The following is an 18,322-nucleotide window of genomic DNA, read 5'->3' as shown; positions in this document are numbered from 1 at the left end:
TATGAGGAGATAGAAGGTCTGATGGTGAGACTGTTCTCTATGAGGAGGTAGAGAAGGTCTGGTGGTGAGACTGTTCTCTATGAGGAGGTAGAAGGTCTGATGGTAAGACTGTTCTCTATGAGGAGATAGAGAAGGTCTGATGGTAAGACTGTTCTCTATGAGGAGGTAGAAGGTCTGATGGTAAGACTGTTCTCTATGAGGAGATAGAAGGTCTGATGGTGAGACTGTTCTCTATGAGGAGATAGAAGGTCTGATGGTAAGACTGTTCTCTATGAGGAGGTAGAAGGTCTGATGGTAAGACTGTTCTCTATGAGGAGATAGAAGGTCTGATGGTGAGACTGTTCTCTATGAGGAGGTAGAAGGTCTGATGGTGAGACTGTTCTCTATGAGGAGGTAGAAGGTCTGATGGTGAGACTGTTCTCTATGAGGAGATAGAAGGTCTGATGGTGAGACTGTTCTCTATGAGGAGATAGAAGGTCTGATGGTGAGACTGTTCTCTATGAGGAGGTAGAAGGTCTGATGGTGAGACTGTTCTCTATGAGGAGATAGAAGGTCTGATGGTAAGACTGTTCTCTATGAGGAGGTAGAAGGTCTGATGGTGAGACTGTTCTCTATGAGGAGGTAGAGAAGGTCTGATGGTAAGACTGTTCTCTATGAGGAGGTAGAAGGTCTGATGGTGAGACTGTTCTCTATGAGGAGGTAGAAGGTCTGATGGTAAGACTGTTCTCTATGAGGAGGTAGAGAAGGTCTGATGGTAAGACTGTTCTCTGTGAGGAGGTAGCGGTCTGATGGTAAGACTGTTCTCTATGAGGAGGTAGAGAAGGTCTGATGGTAAGACTGTTCTCTGTGAGGAGGTAGAGGTCTGATGGTAAGACTGTTCTCTATGAGGAGATAGAAGGTCTGATGGTAAGACTGTTCTCTATGAGGAGGTAGAAGGTCTGATGGTAAGACTGTTCTCTATGAGGAGATAGAGAAGGTCTGATGGTAAGACTGTTCTCTATGAGGAGACAGAGAAGGTCTGATGGTAAGACTGTTCTCTATGAGGAGGTAGAAGGTCTGATGGTGAGACTGTTCTCTATGAGGAGGTAGAAGGTCTGATGGTAAGACTGTTCTCTATGAGGAGGTAGAGAAGGTCTGATGGTAAGACTGTTCTCTATGAGGAGATAGAAGGTCTGATGGTGAGACTGTTCTCTATGAGGAGGTAGAGAAGGTCTGATGGTGAGACTGTTCTCTATGAGGAGGTAGAGAAGGTCTGATGGTAAGACTGTTCTCTATGAGGAGATAGAGAAGGTCTGATGGTAAGACTGTTCTCTATGAGGAGATAGAAGGTCTGATGGTAAGACTGTTCTCTATGAGGAGATAGAAGGTCTGATGGTAAGACTGTTCTCTATGAGGAGATAGAGAAGGTCCGATGGTAAGACTGTTCTCTATGAGGAGGTAGAAGGTCTGATGGTAAGACTGTTCTCTATGAGGAGATAGAAGGTCTGATGGTAAGACTGTTCTCTATGAGGAGATAGAAGGTCTGATGGTAAGACTGTTCTCTATGAGGAGGTAGAAGGTCTGATGGTGAGACTGTTCTCTATGAGGAGGTAGAAGGTCTGATGGTAAGACTGTTCTCTATGAGGAGGTAGAAGGTCTGATGGTAAGACTGTTCTCTATGAGGAGGTAGAGAAGGTCTGATGGTAAAACTGTTCTCTGTGAGGAGATAGAAGGTCTGATGGTAAGACTGTTCTCTATGAGGAGATAGAAGGTCTGATGGTGAGACTGTTCTCTATGAGGAGGTAGAAGGTCTGATGGTAAGACTGTTCTCTATGAGGAGGTAGAAGGTCTGATGGTAAGACTGTTCTCTATGAGGAGGTAGAGAAGGTCTGATGGTAAGACTGTTCTCTATGAGGAGATAGAAGGTCTGATGGTGAGACTGTTCTCTATGAGGAGATAGAAGGTCTGATGGTGAGACTGTTCTCTATGAGGAGATAGAAGGTCTGATGGTGAGACTGTTCTCTGTGAGGAGGTAGAAGGTCTGATGGTGAGACTGTTCTCTATGAGGAGGTAGAAGGTCTGATGGTAAGACTGTTCTCTATGAGGAGGTAGAAGGTCTGATGGTGAGACTGTTCTCTATGAGGAGATAGAAGGTCTGATGGTGAGACTGTTCTCTATGAGGAGATAGAAGGTCTGATGGTAAGACTGTTCTCTATGAGGAGGTAGAAGGTCTGATGGTAAGACTGTTCTCTATGAGGAGATAGAAGGTCTGATGGTGAGACTGTTCTCTATGAGGAGGTAGAGAAGGTCTGATGGTAAGACTGTTCTCTATGAGGAGATAGAAGGTCTGATGGTAAGACTGTTCTCTATGAGGAGGTAGAAGGTCTGATGGTAAGACTGTTCTCTATGAGGAGATAGAAGGTCTGATGGTGAGACTGTTCTCTATGAGGAGGTAGAGAAGGTCTGATGGTAAGACTGTTCTCTATGAGGAGGTAGAAGGTCTGATGGTGAGACTGTTCTCTATGAGGAGGTAGAAGGTCTGATGGTGAGACTGTTCTCTATGAGGAGATAGAAGGTCTGATGGTGAGACTGTTCTCTATGAGGAGATAGAAGGTCTGATGGTGAGACTGTTCTCTATGAGGAGGTAGAAGGTCTGATGGTAAGACTGTTCTCTATGAGGAGGTAGAAGGTCTGATGGTAAGACTGTTCTCTATGAGGAGGTAGAAGGTCTGATGGTGAGACTGTTCTCTATGAGGAGATAGAAGGTCTGATGGTAAGACTGTTCTCTATGAGGAGGTAGAGAAGGTCTGATGGTAAGACTGTTCTCTATGAGGAGGTAGAGAAGGTCTGATGGTAAGACTGTTCTCTATGAGGAGGTAGAGAAGGTCTGATGGTAAGACTGTTCTCTGTGAGGAGGTAGAGGTCTGATGGTAAGACTGTTCTCTATGAGGAGGTAGAGAAGGTCTGATGGTAAGACTGTTCTCTGTGAGGAGGTAGAGGTCTGATGGTAAGACTGTTCTCTATGAGGAGGTAGAAGGTCTGATGGTAAGACTGTTCTCTATGAGGAGATAGAAGGTCTGATGGTAAGACTGTTCTCTATGAGGAGGTAGAAGGTCTGATGGTAAGACTGTTCTCTATGAGGAGATAGAGAAGGTCTGATGGTGAGACTGTTCTCTATGAGGAGATAGAAGGTCTGATGGTAAGACTGTTCTCTATGAGGAGATAGAAGGTCTGATGGTAAGACTGTTCTCTATGAGGAGGTAGAAGGTCTGATGGTGAGACTGTTCTCTATGAGGAGGTAGAAGGTCTGATGGTAAGACTGTTCTCTATGAGGAGATAGAAGGTCTGATGGTAAGACTGTTCTCTATGAGGAGGTAGAAGGTCTGATGGTGAGACTGTTCTCTATGAGGAGATAGAGAAGCTCTGATGGTAAGACTGTTCTCTATGAGGAGATAGAGAAGCTCTGATGGTAAGACTGTTCTCTATGAGGAGATAGAAGGTCTGATGGTAAGACTGTTCTCTATGAGGAGGTAGAGAAGGTCTGATGGTGAGACTGTTCTCTATGAGGAGGTAGAGAAGGTCTGATGGTGAGACTGTTCTCTATGAGGAGGTAGAGAAGGTCTGATGGTGAGACTGTTCTCTATGAGGAGGTAGAAGGTCTGATGGTGAGACTGTTCTCTATGAGGAGGTAGAAGGTCTGATGGTAAGACTGTTCTCTATGAGGAGGTAGAAGGTCTGATGGTAAGACTGTTCTCTATGAGGAGGTAGAGAAGGTCTGATGGTAAGACTGTTCTCTATGAGGAGGTAGAGAAGGTCTGATGGTGAGACTGTTCTCTATGAGGAGGTAGAGAAGGTCTGATGGTAAGACTGTTCTCTATGAGGAGATAGAAGGTCTGATGGTAAGACTGTTCTCTATGAGGAGATAGAAGGTCTGATGGTAAGACTGTTCTCTATGAGGAGATAGAGAAGGTCCGATGGTAAGACTGTTCTCTATGAGGAGGTAGAAGGTCTGATGGTAAGACTGTTCTCTATGAGGAGGTAGAGAAGGTCTGATGGTAAGACTGTTCTCTATGAGGAGATAGAAGGTCTGATGGTAAGACTGTTCTCTATGAGGAGATAGAAGGTCTGATGGTGAGACTGTTCTCTATGAGGAGGTAGAGAAGGTCTGATGGTAAGACTGTTCTCTATGAGGAGGTAGAAGGTCTGATGGTAAGACTGTTCTCTATGAGGAGATAGAAGGTCTGATGGTGAGACTGTTCTCTATGAGGAGGTAGAGAAGGTCTGATGGTGAGACTGTTCTCTATGAGGAGATAGAAGGTCTGATGGTGAGACTGTTCTCTATGAGGAGATAGAAGGTCTGATGGTAAGACTGTTCTCTATGAGGAGGTAGAAGGTCTGATGGTGAGACTGTTCTCTATGAGGAGGTAGAGAAGGTCTGATGGTAAGACTGTTCTCTATGAGGAGATAGAAGGTCTGATGGTGAGACTGTTCTCTATGAGGAGATAGAGAAGGTCTGATGGTGAGACTGTTCTCTATGAGGAGATAGAAGGTCTGATGGTAAGACTGTTCTCTATGAGGAGGTAGAAGGTCTGATGGTAAGACTGTTCTCTATGAGGAGATAGAAGGTCTGATGGTGAGACTGTTCTCTATGAGGAGATAGAAGGTCTGATGGTAAGACTGTTCTCTATGAGGAGGTAGAAGGTCTGATGGTAAGACTGTTCTCTATGAGGAGATAGAGAAGGTCTGATGGTAAGACTGTTCTCTATGAGGAGGTAGAAGGTCTGATGGTAAGACTGTTCTCTGTGAGGAGGTAGAAGGTCTGATGGTAAGACTGTTCTCTATGAGGAGATAGAGAAGGTCTGATGGTGAGACTGTTCTCTATGAGGAGATAGAAGGTCTGATGGTAAGACTGTTCTCTATGAGGAGGTAGAAGGTCTGATGGTGAGACTGTTCTCTATGAGGAGGTAGAGAAGGTCTGATGGTGAGACTGTTCTCTATGAGGAGGTAGAGAAGGTCTGATGGTGAGACTGTTCTCTATGAGGAGATAGAAGGTCTGATGGTAAGACTGTTCTCTATGAGGAGATAGAAGGTCTGATGGTAAGACTGTTCTCTATGAGGAGATAGAGAAGGTCCGATGGTAAGACTGTTCTCTATGAGGAGGTAGAAGGTCTGATGGTAAGACTGTTCTCTATGAGGAGGTAGAAGGTCTGATGGTAAGACTGTTCTCTATGAGGAGGTAGAGAAGGTCTGATGGTGAGACTGTTCTCTATGAGGAGGTAGAAGGTCTGATGGTGAGACTGTTCTCTATGAGGAGGTAGAGAAGGTCTGATGGTAAGACTGTTCTCTATGAGGAGGTAGAAGGTCTGATGGTAAGACTGTTCTCTATGAGGAGATAGAAGGTCTGATGGTGAGACTGTTCTCTATGAGGAGGTAGAGAAGGTCTGATGGTGAGACTGTTCTCTATGAGGAGGTAGAAGGTCTGATGGTAAGACTGTTCTCTATGAGGAGATAGAAGGTCTGATGGTGAGACTGTTCTCTATGAGGAGGTAGAAGGTCTGATGGTAAGACTGTTCTCTATGAGGAGGTAGAAGGTCTGATGGTAAGACTGTTCTCTATGAGGAGATAGAAGGTCTGATGGTGAGACTGTTCTCTATGAGGAGGTAGAAGGTCTGATGGTGAGACTGTTCTCTATGAGGAGGTAGAAGGTCTGATGGTGAGACTGTTCTCTATGAGGAGGTAGAAGGTCTGATGGTGAGACTGTTCTCTATGAGGAGGTAGAAGGTCTGATGGTAAGACTGTTCTCTATGAGGAGATAGAAGGTCTGATGGTGAGACTGTTCTCTATGAGGAGATAGAGAAGGTCTGATGGTGAGACTGTTCTCTATGAGGAGGTAGAAGGTCTGATGGTGAGACTGTTCTCTATGAGGAGGTAGAAGGTCTGATGGTAAGACTGTTCTCTATGAGGAGGTAGAGAAGGTCTGATGGTAAGACTGTTCTCTATGAGGAGGTAGAAGGTCTGATGGTAAGACTGTTCTCTATGAGGAGGTAGAAGGTCTGATGGTGAGACTGTTCTCTATGAGGAGGTAGAAGGTCTGATGGTAAGACTGTTCTCTATGAGGAGACAGAGAAGGTCTGATGGTAAGACTGTTCTCTATGAGGAGACAGAGAAGGTCTGATGGTAAGACTGTTCTCTATGAGGAGGTAGAAGGTCTGATGGTAAGACTGTTCTCTATGAGGAGATAGAAGGTCTGATGGTAAGACTGTTCTCTATGAGGAGATAGAAGGTCTGATGGTAAGACTGTTCTCTATGAGGAGGTAGAAGGTCTGATGGTGAGATTGTTCTCTATGAGGAGGTAGAAGGTCTGATGGTGAGACTGTTCTCTATGAGGAGATAGAAGGTCTGATGGTAAGACTGTTCTCTATGAGGAGGTAGAAGGTCTGATGGTGAGACTGTTCTCTATGAGGAGGTAGAAGGTCTGATGGTGAGACTGTTCTCTATGAGGAGGTAGAGAAGGTCTGATGGTGAGACTGTTCTCTATGAGGAGGTAGAAGGTCTGATGGTAAGACTGTTCTCTATGAGGAGATAGAAGGTCTGATGGTGAGACTGTTCTCTATGAGGAGATAGAGAAGGTCTGATGGTGAGACTGTTCTCTATGAGGAGATAGAAGGTCTGATGGTAAGACTGTTCTCTATGAGGAGATAGAGAAGGTCTGATGGTGAGACTGTTCTCTATGAGGAGATAGAAGGTCTGATGGTGAGACTGTTCTCTATGAGGAGGTAGAAGGTCTGATGGTGAGACTGTTCTCTATGAGGAGGTAGAAGGTCTGATGGTGAGACTGTTCTCTGTGAGGAGATAGAAGGTCTGATGGTGAGACTGTTCTCTATGAGGAGGTAGAAGGTCTGATGGTGAGACTGTTCTCTATGAGGAGATAGAAGGTCTGATGGTAAGACTGTTCTCTATGAGGAGGTAGAAGGTCTGATGGTAAGACTGTTCTCTATGAGGAGGTAGAGCAAGCTTAGGTGGTGTAACGGGTTAAGCGTCGACCATGTAACCGCAGGGTTCCCGGTTTGATTCCGGCCGCAGACATATCCTGCATGTCATCCCTTCTCTCTCTCTCACCCATCCTTCCTGTCAAAATCTCTACTGTAACTGTCAATAAAAAGAAAAATATGAGTGGGACTGCCCCACTCAGAAAAAACAAACAAACAAAAATGAAATGGAGGTGTGGATTAGTGCTGACACTTGTAGCGTACCACTCCACAAAAGAAAAAGAAAAAATTCCACTCATGGAAAAAACATACAGTTATTGTATTGGTTCATTATCAGTTCTGATCAGTTCCTGTATCCTCTCTCTCTAAGCTTCTAGGCGCCACAGCGATAGAGGACAAACTTCAGGACGGTGTACCGGAGACTATCGCCTGTTTAACCCTCGCTGACATCAAGCTCTGGGTTCTCACTGGGGACAAATTAGGTAACCATGGAAACAGATTGGTATCAAAACAAAAGAAAAACACAGTTTCAACCGTTGATGTCATCAACCGCTATTAAAGAAGCGGAGTATAACGTTTTTCTTTTTTTGACGGTTGCAGAGACAGCAATGAACATAGGTTACTCCAGCAACATGCTTCGAGACGACATGAACGAGGTCTTCATCATCTCAGGTCACACTGTGTCGGAAGTTCAGCAGCAAATCAAGTAAGAGAGAGCAACTATGTGAAGCCCCCACAGGAGCCTCCCCATCCTCTCTCTACTTCCTCCTTTCACTCCTGTCAGCACAAGTTGTTATTCTCACAACACTTAACCCCAGAGGAAATCCATCACCATGTCAACTGGACCCAACAATTAATTATGGGAATTGAAAGTGTCCCACTTCACAACAATCGGTGCCAATATAGTATTTTTTAATTGGAGGGGCAGGGGGGGTGGGTGGGGGAGCGGCGACATTACTTTCACTGAGTACAGCTGTGTACCTGATAAGCCCAATGCACACGGCGTGCGAATTCGATTCCATTGTTTTGAATGAGACAATGCACACGGCGTGAGATGCGATATTGTCGCACGACAACATTCGATTCTCCATTCACACCCACACACTTCGGTGGTGTGAATTGAGAATCGAATGTTGTCGTGCGACAATATCGCATCTCACGCCGTGTGCATTGGGCTTTAGATGATACGGACATCATCTATACTCTACTGACGTCGGTTTGCCCCCCCCCCTCCTCAGGAGTGCCAAGGAGCACATACTTGGACTAAGCCGGGTCAGCAGTGCTCTGGATGTGGAGAAAGCCGACCTGGACTCCACACTGGACTCTGTGTTTGAAGAAAGCATCATCGCAGAGTACGCCTTAATCATCAACGGGCACAGTCTGGTAAGACCAAACAACAACGACATTATCTCTCGAAAATCATCCGTCTGGTAACACAACGGGTCCGTGTTCGTAAACGGACGACATAGTAGAAACTGTTGTGTTTTTATATCATTTTATACTGAGAAATATAAGTCTCTCTACAGTTTGGCGAATCTAGCACTCAAGGAAGGCCCATTTCCTTCCTGGAAGGGATGGGCCAAGATCTGTGGCGTAGTGAAGAATTCTGACTATGGACAGGGCCCATAACTTTGTATAATATGATTGGTTCCCAAGAATAGTGACCTCATGACCAAGGACAGTTCTGTATGAGTCCCACCCATCGTTTTTTTTTTTTTTGGCTTTCGCTTCTTGATTATTGGTCTGCTCGTTTCTCGCGCATGTGACTTTGCTTAATAAAAGGCCTCTTTGGAGACAATTGTTTTAAGCTCTTTGTGCTTTATAAGTTTTACTCAATCTATTAAGAATCAATTAAATCCACGCGAAAAAAAATGTGTTCGTTGAGTAGAATCTATTTGTTTGTGTGAGTCTCGTGCAACCGTCTCTCTGTATCTGGTGCTGAATGGGCAGAATCTTTAATGAGGAGATGAGGAGAGACCTGGTGTGCTGGTAGTCATCAGCCCTGTCATATCCCTTTCATTAAGACGCACCGCCCTGTAGGAGAAAACTGCTCCCTCAGGCTTCCCTGATCAGCACAGCCTCACTGCTTCCCACAGAGCTGTGTGTGTGTGTGTGTGTGTGTGTGTGTGTGTGTGTGTGTGTGTGTGTGTGTGTGTGTGTGTCTCACACTCTCAAAACTGGTAAAAGGCTACAAATGAGCTCAGCTGTGTGGTGTCTCTGTAGGAGGCTGGGATGTAACACTGTAGGCTGGTGGTAATGATGTTCTAACGGGTCTAATGTCATTTGGAACGCCCTACCAGGTCATATCTCAAAAACACAGAAGAAAATCAGTAAAAAAAAAAAAAGGTGATGCAACACATCATACGGCACTAGATTTGCGTAGTTACCACCGGTACTCCTAACTGAGTATTTTTAATTCTATTTCTGTTATTCATCGTTGTGTGTGGATGACTCTTCTTTTGTGATGTTCACCAAAAGCTGAGTCTGTGAGCATCGCAGATTTTTATAAAACATTTTCATTTCTTATTATGTATGATGATGCTTTTATTCTCCTTTGTTGTATGTGACACGGTCTGGTAATTGGTCTGCAAGTCTGAAAAATGTAAATGCATTTCAGCGTTGTTGAAATTCAATGACACCCTCGCTAGTCAACTAACACAGCTTTTTTGTGAGCCTGCTAACAATGTAAAGTAGTGTTATAGTTAACTAGGTAGCAGTGGGGATTACACACCAAATCCATTACGTTGCAGTATTTTGGCTTGACTAGCAAGTTTGTGTTGTGATTTTCAACAACGTTGAAACGTATTTCCCTGTTTCAAAATAAAAGTTGGAAAATGTTGATTGGTTAACGACTTGCGGCCCAAATGACCAGACCGTGTCACACATGTTTTGTGATGGTATGTATGTTGATGTTATTCTTCTTTGATTGGTTGGTGTTCTTCTGATGATTTATTGTAATATGTTTTGTGTGGACCCCAGGAAGATGCAAAGCATCAGCTAATTCGGTTGTGAATTCGTGACGTGTCTCCGGGTCCAACGTTGGCTGAGGCGCTTTCTTCGAAATGCCACAGTGCTGTATCCCTTGTTGTATGAATAGATCCGAGTCTAAAAAACGTTTGAACTGTCATTCTACCGCTTTAGTACACTGGTATTCTGGTGCTTTAGTACACTGGTATTCTGGTGCTTTAGTACACTGGTACTCTGGTGCTTTAGTACACTGGTACTCTGGTGCTTTAGTACACTGGTACTCTGGTGCTTTAGTACACTGGTACTCTGGTGCTTTAGTACACTGGTATTCTGGTGCTTTAGTACACTGGTATTCTGGTGCTTTAGTACACTGGTATTCTGGTGCTTTAGTACACTGGTACTCTGGTGCTTTAGTACACTGGTACTCTGGTGCTTTAGTACACTGGTACTCTGGTGCTTTAGTACACTGGTATTCTGGTGCTTTAGTACACTGGTATTCTGGTGCTTTAGTACACTGGTACTCTGGTGCTTTAGTACACTGGTACTCTGGTGCTTTAGTACACTGGTACTCTGGTGCTTTAGTACACTGGTATTCTGGTGCTTTAGTACACTGGTATTCTGGTGCTTTAGTACACTGGTATTCTGGTGCTTTAGTACACTGGTACTCTGGTGCTTTAGTACACTGGTACTCTGGTGCTTTAGTACACTGGTACTCTGGTGCTTTAGTACACTGGTATTCTGGTGCTTTAGTACACTGGTATTCTGGTGCTTTAGTACACTGGTACTCTGGTGCTTTAGTACACTGGTACTCTGGTGCTTTAGTACACTGGTACTCTGGTGCTTTAGTACACTGGTACTCTGGTGCTTTAGTACCCTGGTACTCTGGTGCTTTAGTACACTGGTACTCTGGTGCTTTAGTACACTGGTACTCTGGTGCTTTAGTACACTGGTACTCTGGTGCTTTAGTACACTGGTATTCTGGTGCTTTAGTACACTGGTACTCTGGTGCTTTAGTACACTGGTACTCTGGTGCTTTAGTACACTGGTACTCTGGTGCTTTAGTACACTGGTACTCTGGTGCTTTAGTACACTGGTACTCTGGTGCTTTAGTACACTGGTATTCTGGTGCTTTAGTACACTGGTATTCTGGTGCTTTAGTACACTGGTACTCTGGTGCTTTAGTACACTGGTACTCTGGTGCTTTAGTACACTGGTACTCTGGTGCTTTAGTACACTGGTACTCTGGTGCTTTAGTACACTGGTACTCTGGTGCTTTAGTACACTGGTACTCTGGTGCTTTAGTACACTGGTACTCTGGTGCTTTAGTACACTGGTATTCTGGTGCTTTAGTACACTGGTACTCTGGTGCTTTAGTACACTGGTACTCTGGTGCTTTAGTACACTGGTACTCTGGTGCTTTAGTACACTGGTACTCTGGTGCTTTAGTACACTGGTACTCTGGTGCTTTAGTACACTGGTACTCTGGTGCTTTAGTACACTGGTACTCTGGTGCTTTAGTACACTGGTACTCTGGTGCTTTAGTACACTGGTACTCTGGTGCTTTAGTACACTGGTACTCTGGTGCTTTAGTACACTGGTACTCTGGTGCTTTAGTACACTGGTACTCTGGTGCTTTAGTACACTGGTACTCTGGTGCTTTAGTACACTGGTACTCTGGTGCTTTAGTACACTGGTACTCTGGTGCTTTAGTACACTGGTACTCTGGTGCTTTAGTACACTGGTACTCTGGTGCTTTAGTACACTGGTACTCTGGTGCTTTAGTACACTGGTACTCTGGTGCTTTAGTACACTGGTACTCTGGTGCTTTAGTACACTGGTACTCTGGTGCTTTAGTACACTGGTATTCTGGTGCTTTAGTACTCTGGTACTCTGGTGCTTTAGTACACTGGTACTCTGGTGCTTTAGTACACTGGTACTCTGGTGCTTTAGTACACTGGTACTCTGGTGCTTTAGTACACTGGTACTCTGGTGCTTTAGTACACTGGTACTCTGGTGCTTTAGTACACTGGTACTCTGGTGCTTTAGTACACTGGTACTCTGGTGCTTTAGTACACTGGTACTCTGGTGCTTTAGTACACTGGTACTCTGGTGCTTTAGTACACTGGTACTCTGGTGCTTTAGTACACTGGTACTCTGGTGCTTTAGTACACTGGTACTCTGGTGCTTTAGTACACTGGTACTCTGGTGCTTTAGTACACTGGTACTCTGGTGCTTTAGTACACTGGTACTCTGGTGCTTTAGTACACTGGTATTCTGGTGCTTTAGTACACTGGTACTCTGGTGCTTTAGTACACTGGTACTCTGGTGCTGTAGTACACTGGTACTCTGGTGCTTTAGTACACTGGTACTCTGGTGCTTTAGTACACTGGTACTCTGGTGCTTTAGTACACTGGTATTCTGGTGCTTTAGTACACTGGTACTCTGGTGCTTTAGTACACTGGTACTCTGGTGCTTTAGTACACTGGTACTCTGGTGCTTTAGTACACTGGTACTCTGGTGCTTTAGTACACTGGTACTCTGGTGCTTTAGTACACTGGTACTCTGGTGCTTTAGTACACTGGTACTCTGGTGCTTTAGTACACTGGTACTCTGGTGCTTTAGTACACTGGTACTCTGGTGCTTTAGTACACTGGTACTCTGGTGCTTTAGTACACTGGTACTCTGGTGCTTTAGTACACTGGTACTCTGGTGCTTTAGTACACTGGTACTCTGGTGCTTTAGTACACCGGTACTCTGGTGCTTTAGTACACTGGTACTCTGGTGCTTTAGTACACTGGTATTCTGGTGCTTTAGTACACTGGTACTCTGGTGCTTTAGTACACTGGTATTCTGGTGCGGGGAAGTTTTTATTTGGACCCGGAAATTAATAAATGGGATCCTAATAAATCCAATCCCACCCCCTCCATGTAGGACCACGCCCTGGAGCCAGAGCTGGAGCAGATGCTGCTGGACACGGCCTGCCTGTGTAAGACGGTCATCTGCTGCCGGGTCACCCCCATGCAGAAGGCCCAGGTGGTGGACCTGGTGAAGAGGTACAAGAGGGCCGTCACCCTGGCCATAGGAGACGGGGCGAACGATGTCAGCATGATCAAAAGTAAGACACGTCACACCCAGCTCTCAATGCTCACCGTACCGCAGGGGAGGCTGGTGTACAAGACCAGTAACTATGTGACACAGTCTGGTCATTTGGGCCGCAAGTCGGCAACCAATCAAAATGTTTCCGACTTTTATTTTGGAACACAGAAATACATTTCAACGTTGTTGAAAATCACAACGCAAACTCGCTAGTCAAGCCCAAATTCTGCAATTCGCTGAAATGTATTTACATTTTTCGAAAGAAAAGTCGGACACCACTTCACATTGTTGGCAGGCTCACAAAGCAAGCTGTGTTTTTTCAACAACACAGACATTTTTCTAAAAGAAATGTCCGAACATTAAATCAGACGCTGACTTGCGGACCAAATGACCAGACCGTGGCACATATGGGGAAGCTGGTGGAGGTACACATCGGAGGACGGGCTCATTGTAATGTATGGAATGAAATGAGGAATGGTAACAATAAAACACAGGTTTGATACCATTCCTCATTCCATCCCATGCATTACAATGAGCCCGTCCTCCGATTTCTACCTCCACCAGCCTCCCCTGATGTGCTGGTCCTGAAGTGGTCCTCTGTGGCTCAGCTGGTGGAGCATGGCACTAACAACGCTCAGGTTATGGATTTGATTCCTGCTGGGACCATATACTGAAAGACGTATGCACTCACTGCAACGTGAAACGCTTTGGATAGAAGCGTCAGCTAAATGGCATATATACCCTGTATCTCCCAGCAGAATAACACATTAAATATGTAACACAAAGACCTAAGAAGATAGAGCCTTCCTTATAATGGTGTTGTAAACAGAATGTGAAATATGACAAGTGTCCATATGACACTCAGGCTGCACATTCAATACTGTTTACAGAAGATTTATTTGACTGCTATATATGTGATCTGTAGCAGGGGAGGCTGGTGGAGGTAGAAATCAGAGAACGGGCTTATTGTAATGTGTTGAATGGAATGAGTGTTGATACCATTCCTTATTCCATTTCATGAAACTGTCCTCTGAATTCTGCCTCCCCCAGCCTCCCCTGATGTATAGTTTGTCCACTTTTCAGCTGCCCATATTGGTGTTGGCATCAGTGGACAGGAAGGCATGCAGGCCGTGCTGGCATCAGACTATTCCTTTGCCCAATTCCGCTACCTGCAGCGCCTCCTACTGGTGCACGGCCGCTGGTCCTACTTCCGCATGTGCAACTTCCTATGCTACTTCTTCTACAAGAACTTCGCCTTCACCTTGGTGCATTTCTGGTTTGGCTTCTTCTGCGGTTTCTCTGCTCAGGTATGGGTCAGGTATGGGTCAGGTATGGGTCATGTATGGGTGAGGTATGGGTCAGGTATGGGTCAGGTATGGGTGAGGTATGGGTCATGTATGGGTGAGGTATGGGTCAGGTATGGGTCAGGTATGGGTGCAGTTTCTCTGCTCAGGTATGGGCAGTACTCAAGTTGTAAAAGAAAATCAGGGGGGATGGTGGATTTCATCATAAGGGGACAATTTTAGCATCCCCACAGCGTCAGTGACTTCAGTGTCAGTGACTTGGTCAAAATGTCATTGCATGTGTGCGCCCACAGTATTTTACTCAATATGCGCGAAACTAAATGTTGAAATAGCAGTAATACCACGTTCATTGATAAAATGACATAAGGGATGGAAAGGGGGGGTGGCAGTTTTAGAAGGGGGATGATTTTGACTGTTTTTATTCCAGGGGGGATGCCATCCCCCCTCATCCCCCCTCAACTCGAGTGCTGGGTATGGGTGTGCAGTACTACATTAGCTGCATAACTTGAAATATCCGTTTTTTTGTATATTTCCGTTGTTGTTTTGGTTGTATTTATAGTTTTATTGTTGCATTCTATCTTCTCTTCTCAGACGGTATATGACCAGTGGTTCATTACACTCTTCAACATCGTCTACACATCGCTGCCAGTGCTCGCAGTGGGCCTGTTTGACCAGGTAAGACACCATCCTATGTAAACTATGACATTTATAGCGAGCAAACGACTAAAAGTGTTAGGGGGTAGTGGTGGCGTAGTGGATAGTGAGTTGGACTAGTAATCAAGGTCAGGAGTTGAAATCCCACCTGGGAACACCACCACTAGTAACCCTGAATGACTCCAGGGAGACTGTCCCTGTCATCTGTAACTGTAAGTCGCTTTGGATAAAAGTGTCTGCTAAATGGTTCAAATGTAAGATATAATAGTACAGTATATCATGATTATGAGACTCTTCTTGTCTTAAATGGATCATTTATTTTTCCAGCTGTTTCCTATGGCAACGCTGAGCCCTCGGTTTCTTTTCTATTCTGTTTTTTCTTTTCAAGATACTGTCCCGTCTCACAGGTGAATACTTACCTTGTTATTAGACCCTTCTGCTGTGCCTTAAGAGAGCCCCTTCAAGAGCGTAATCCTCTAACCTCTAATCCTCTCCCCCAATAGAGAAGCTCATTAACTACCTCTAACCCAACCTGACCTTGACCGATTATTCAATACCATAGTATAACATGTGCACACGCATGCACACGCACACACGCACACACACACACACATGCACACGCATGCACACGCACACAAGCACAGACACACACACACACACACACACACACGCACACACGCACTCGCACACGCATGCACACGCACAGACACATACACACACACACACACACACACACACACACACACACACACACACACACACACACACACACACACACACACACACACACACACACACCACTGATGATCACCACTCACGTTTTTTTCCAAAGGATGTTAATGAGAAGAACAGCAGCCGATACCCAGGCCTGTACAGACCCGGCCAGCTCAACCTTCTGTTCAACAAGAAGCAGTTCTTCCTGTCGACGCTGCAGGGCATGGCCACCTCCTTTGTGCTGTTCTTTATCCCCTACGGCGCCTACTCCTTCGCCGTGAGAGACGACGGCACCCACATCTCTGATCAGCAGGCACTCGCCGTTACCATAGCGACATCCTTGGTCATTGTTGTTAGCGTTCAGGTAAGAGCATAAACAGAAAATGGCCTCCTCTTGAGAAGAAGGCAGGTGAATGAATATGAAAATGATGTCAAAGTGTACCCCGAAACCTTCCGTTTTGTTTATTGAAATCAATCTTTACCGATATACATGAAATATAAATATGTAACTGAATTATTCCATTACAGATTGGACTTGATACAAACTACTGGACAGCTGTAAATCACTTCTTTGTGTGGGGTAGTCTGGCTGTCTACTTTGCCATATTGTTTGCTATGCACAGTGATGGCCTCTTCAGCATATTTCCAAACCAGTTCCCTTTTATAGGTAAGTCTAAACACAGACATCCACTAGGTGACTGAACTGTAATAATATGCCCAGCAGCAGAGTCACTACCCATCTTCCGTCGGAGACTGAAGACCCATCTCTTTAGGCTACACATTAACTGCTCCTCCTGAGACATCTACTACCCCCCAGCACTGCATCTCCTGAGACACCCGCTTTTCCCCTTTACTGTGTCCCCTATGACTTCTACTGCCCCCCTTGTACTGTCTCTCTGTTCTCCAGTGTCTATATATATTAAAAAATCTATCACTGAGACTGCCAATGGCCCCGGGCCTGAGCTAGATTACTCTTCCTGCTATGACTGGTGGATTGATGATTCACTTGCTTAGTCAAATGTATTGATTGTAAGTCGCTTTGGAATAAGGCGTCTGCTAAATGCCAAACATGTAAATGTAAATGTCAGAGGGTTTGTTCTGTGTTTCTCCAGGCACGGCACGCAACTGTCTGACACAGAAGAGTGTGTGGCTGGTCATCCTCCTCACCACGGTGGTGTGTGTGATGCCTGGGGTGGCCGTGCGCTTCCTGAGGACAGACCTCTACCCCACTGAGACCGACAAGGTGAAGGCTGCTTTATATGTAGTGTGTATAATTGAATGGGAAAGTACGTGTCCAAACCTTTGACTGGTACAGTATATATATGCTCTGAGTCTACATAATAAGTGCAATCTGGGAAATAAGTATTGAACACGTCAATATTTTGTCCAGTAAATGTATTTCCAATGAGCCTGTTCAAGTGAAATTTGCACCAGACTTTGGTATTGACTCAAACAATCCAGACACGGTATATATAACCAATAATACCCCAAGAACATCACCCCCCACCCTCATTCACCTCCACTGGCTTCCGGTCAAGTCCCACATCATCTACAAAATCCTCCTCCTCACCTACAAATCCCTCCACGCCTGCGCCCCCCAGTACCTCACTGACCTTCTCTGTCAACACACCCCTTCCCGGAACCTGCGGTCCCTAGGCATGGGTCTGCTCTCCACCCCCCGCACCAACCTACGGACCTTCGGGGGGCAGAGCTTTCAGTGTGGCAGCTCCCACCCTCTGGAACTCTCTCCCCACAGTGATCCGCAATGCCCCCCCTGGACACCTTCAAATCAGCCCTCAAAAGCCACCTGTTCTCTTAGGCCTTTGGCCCCTAGTCTAGTTTGTCACTCTCGCTGTCTTTGTTTCTTTGCTTTGTTTTTCTGTTCTGTCTGTCTGACTTTCTGTCTATGAAATCTGTTAAGAGTCCGTGGGTTTGAGAAAGGCGCTATATAAATCTAAGATATTAGTATTATTAAGAAATATAAAATAAAATAAGAAATAATATATATATATAACCAATAAGACCAATAACAGATAAAAAAAAATATCATTGTCATCTTTTTTTGCTTGTGATAATGCTAAGAAATATAGTTTATAATAGTATAGTATAGTATATAATATAGTTTATAATAGTATAGTATAGTATAATATATAATATAGTTTATACAGTATTTATTCTTCCATTCTGGCAGCTGCTCTCACATTTAAAGCACCTATGAAACGCCTTCTGTTGGTTCAGAAATTGAATGTCACTGTCAGTACACTAATAACAGACATATCATTTTGTGAGGCAGCCCATGCCTGGCATATGGACAGATCAACGGTGAAGAATCTTCTCATCGGTAAAGATGGAATGGATCAATCTATTGAGGATTCCGTGATCTTAAATACGTTGTGTCATCTCTATAGATCAGGTGTGCAGCATACACGAATTGACAAGGAATAGAGATCCAACACGGGTCGTATTGATTACTCTAACGATTTTATTGGGCACCTTTAGTCCTTCAAAATAGGTTCTCCCAACAGAGTACAAGCATTAGACAACTCATTCTTGAACGCAGACAGGTTTAAATACTTTTCATGTTATCTCAGATGTTACGTCGTGAATTAGCTCACACTC

The 18,322-nt window shown here is 44.8% G+C and overlaps 1 protein-coding gene across 1 annotated transcript in view; it reads left to right on the top strand.

The window, feature by feature from the left end:
- Nucleotides 1-18,322, top strand: part of atp8b4 (ATPase phospholipid transporting 8B4) — a 37,869-nt gene that overhangs the window by 18,892 nt on the left and 655 nt on the right. The window contains exons 20-28 of the mRNA XM_080545251.1: nucleotides 7,339-7,450; nucleotides 7,569-7,674; nucleotides 8,207-8,351; nucleotides 12,867-13,050; nucleotides 14,115-14,338; nucleotides 14,927-15,010; nucleotides 15,822-16,067; nucleotides 16,232-16,370; nucleotides 16,816-16,946. Coding sequence (XP_080401377.1) covers nucleotides 7,339-7,450; nucleotides 7,569-7,674; nucleotides 8,207-8,351; nucleotides 12,867-13,050; nucleotides 14,115-14,338; nucleotides 14,927-15,010; nucleotides 15,822-16,067; nucleotides 16,232-16,370; nucleotides 16,816-16,946 — 1,371 coding nt within the window. The remainder of the gene's footprint in view (nucleotides 1-7,338; nucleotides 7,451-7,568; nucleotides 7,675-8,206; nucleotides 8,352-12,866; nucleotides 13,051-14,114; nucleotides 14,339-14,926; nucleotides 15,011-15,821; nucleotides 16,068-16,231; nucleotides 16,371-16,815; nucleotides 16,947-18,322) is intronic.

The sequence above is a fragment of the Nansenia antarctica genome, assembly GCF_963989245.1.
Source record: "Nansenia antarctica genome assembly, chromosome: 14".
In the NCBI taxonomy this organism is placed as follows: domain Eukaryota; kingdom Metazoa; phylum Chordata; class Actinopteri; order Argentiniformes; family Microstomatidae; genus Nansenia; species Nansenia antarctica.
This window is presented reverse-complemented; position numbering and strand designations above follow the sequence as displayed.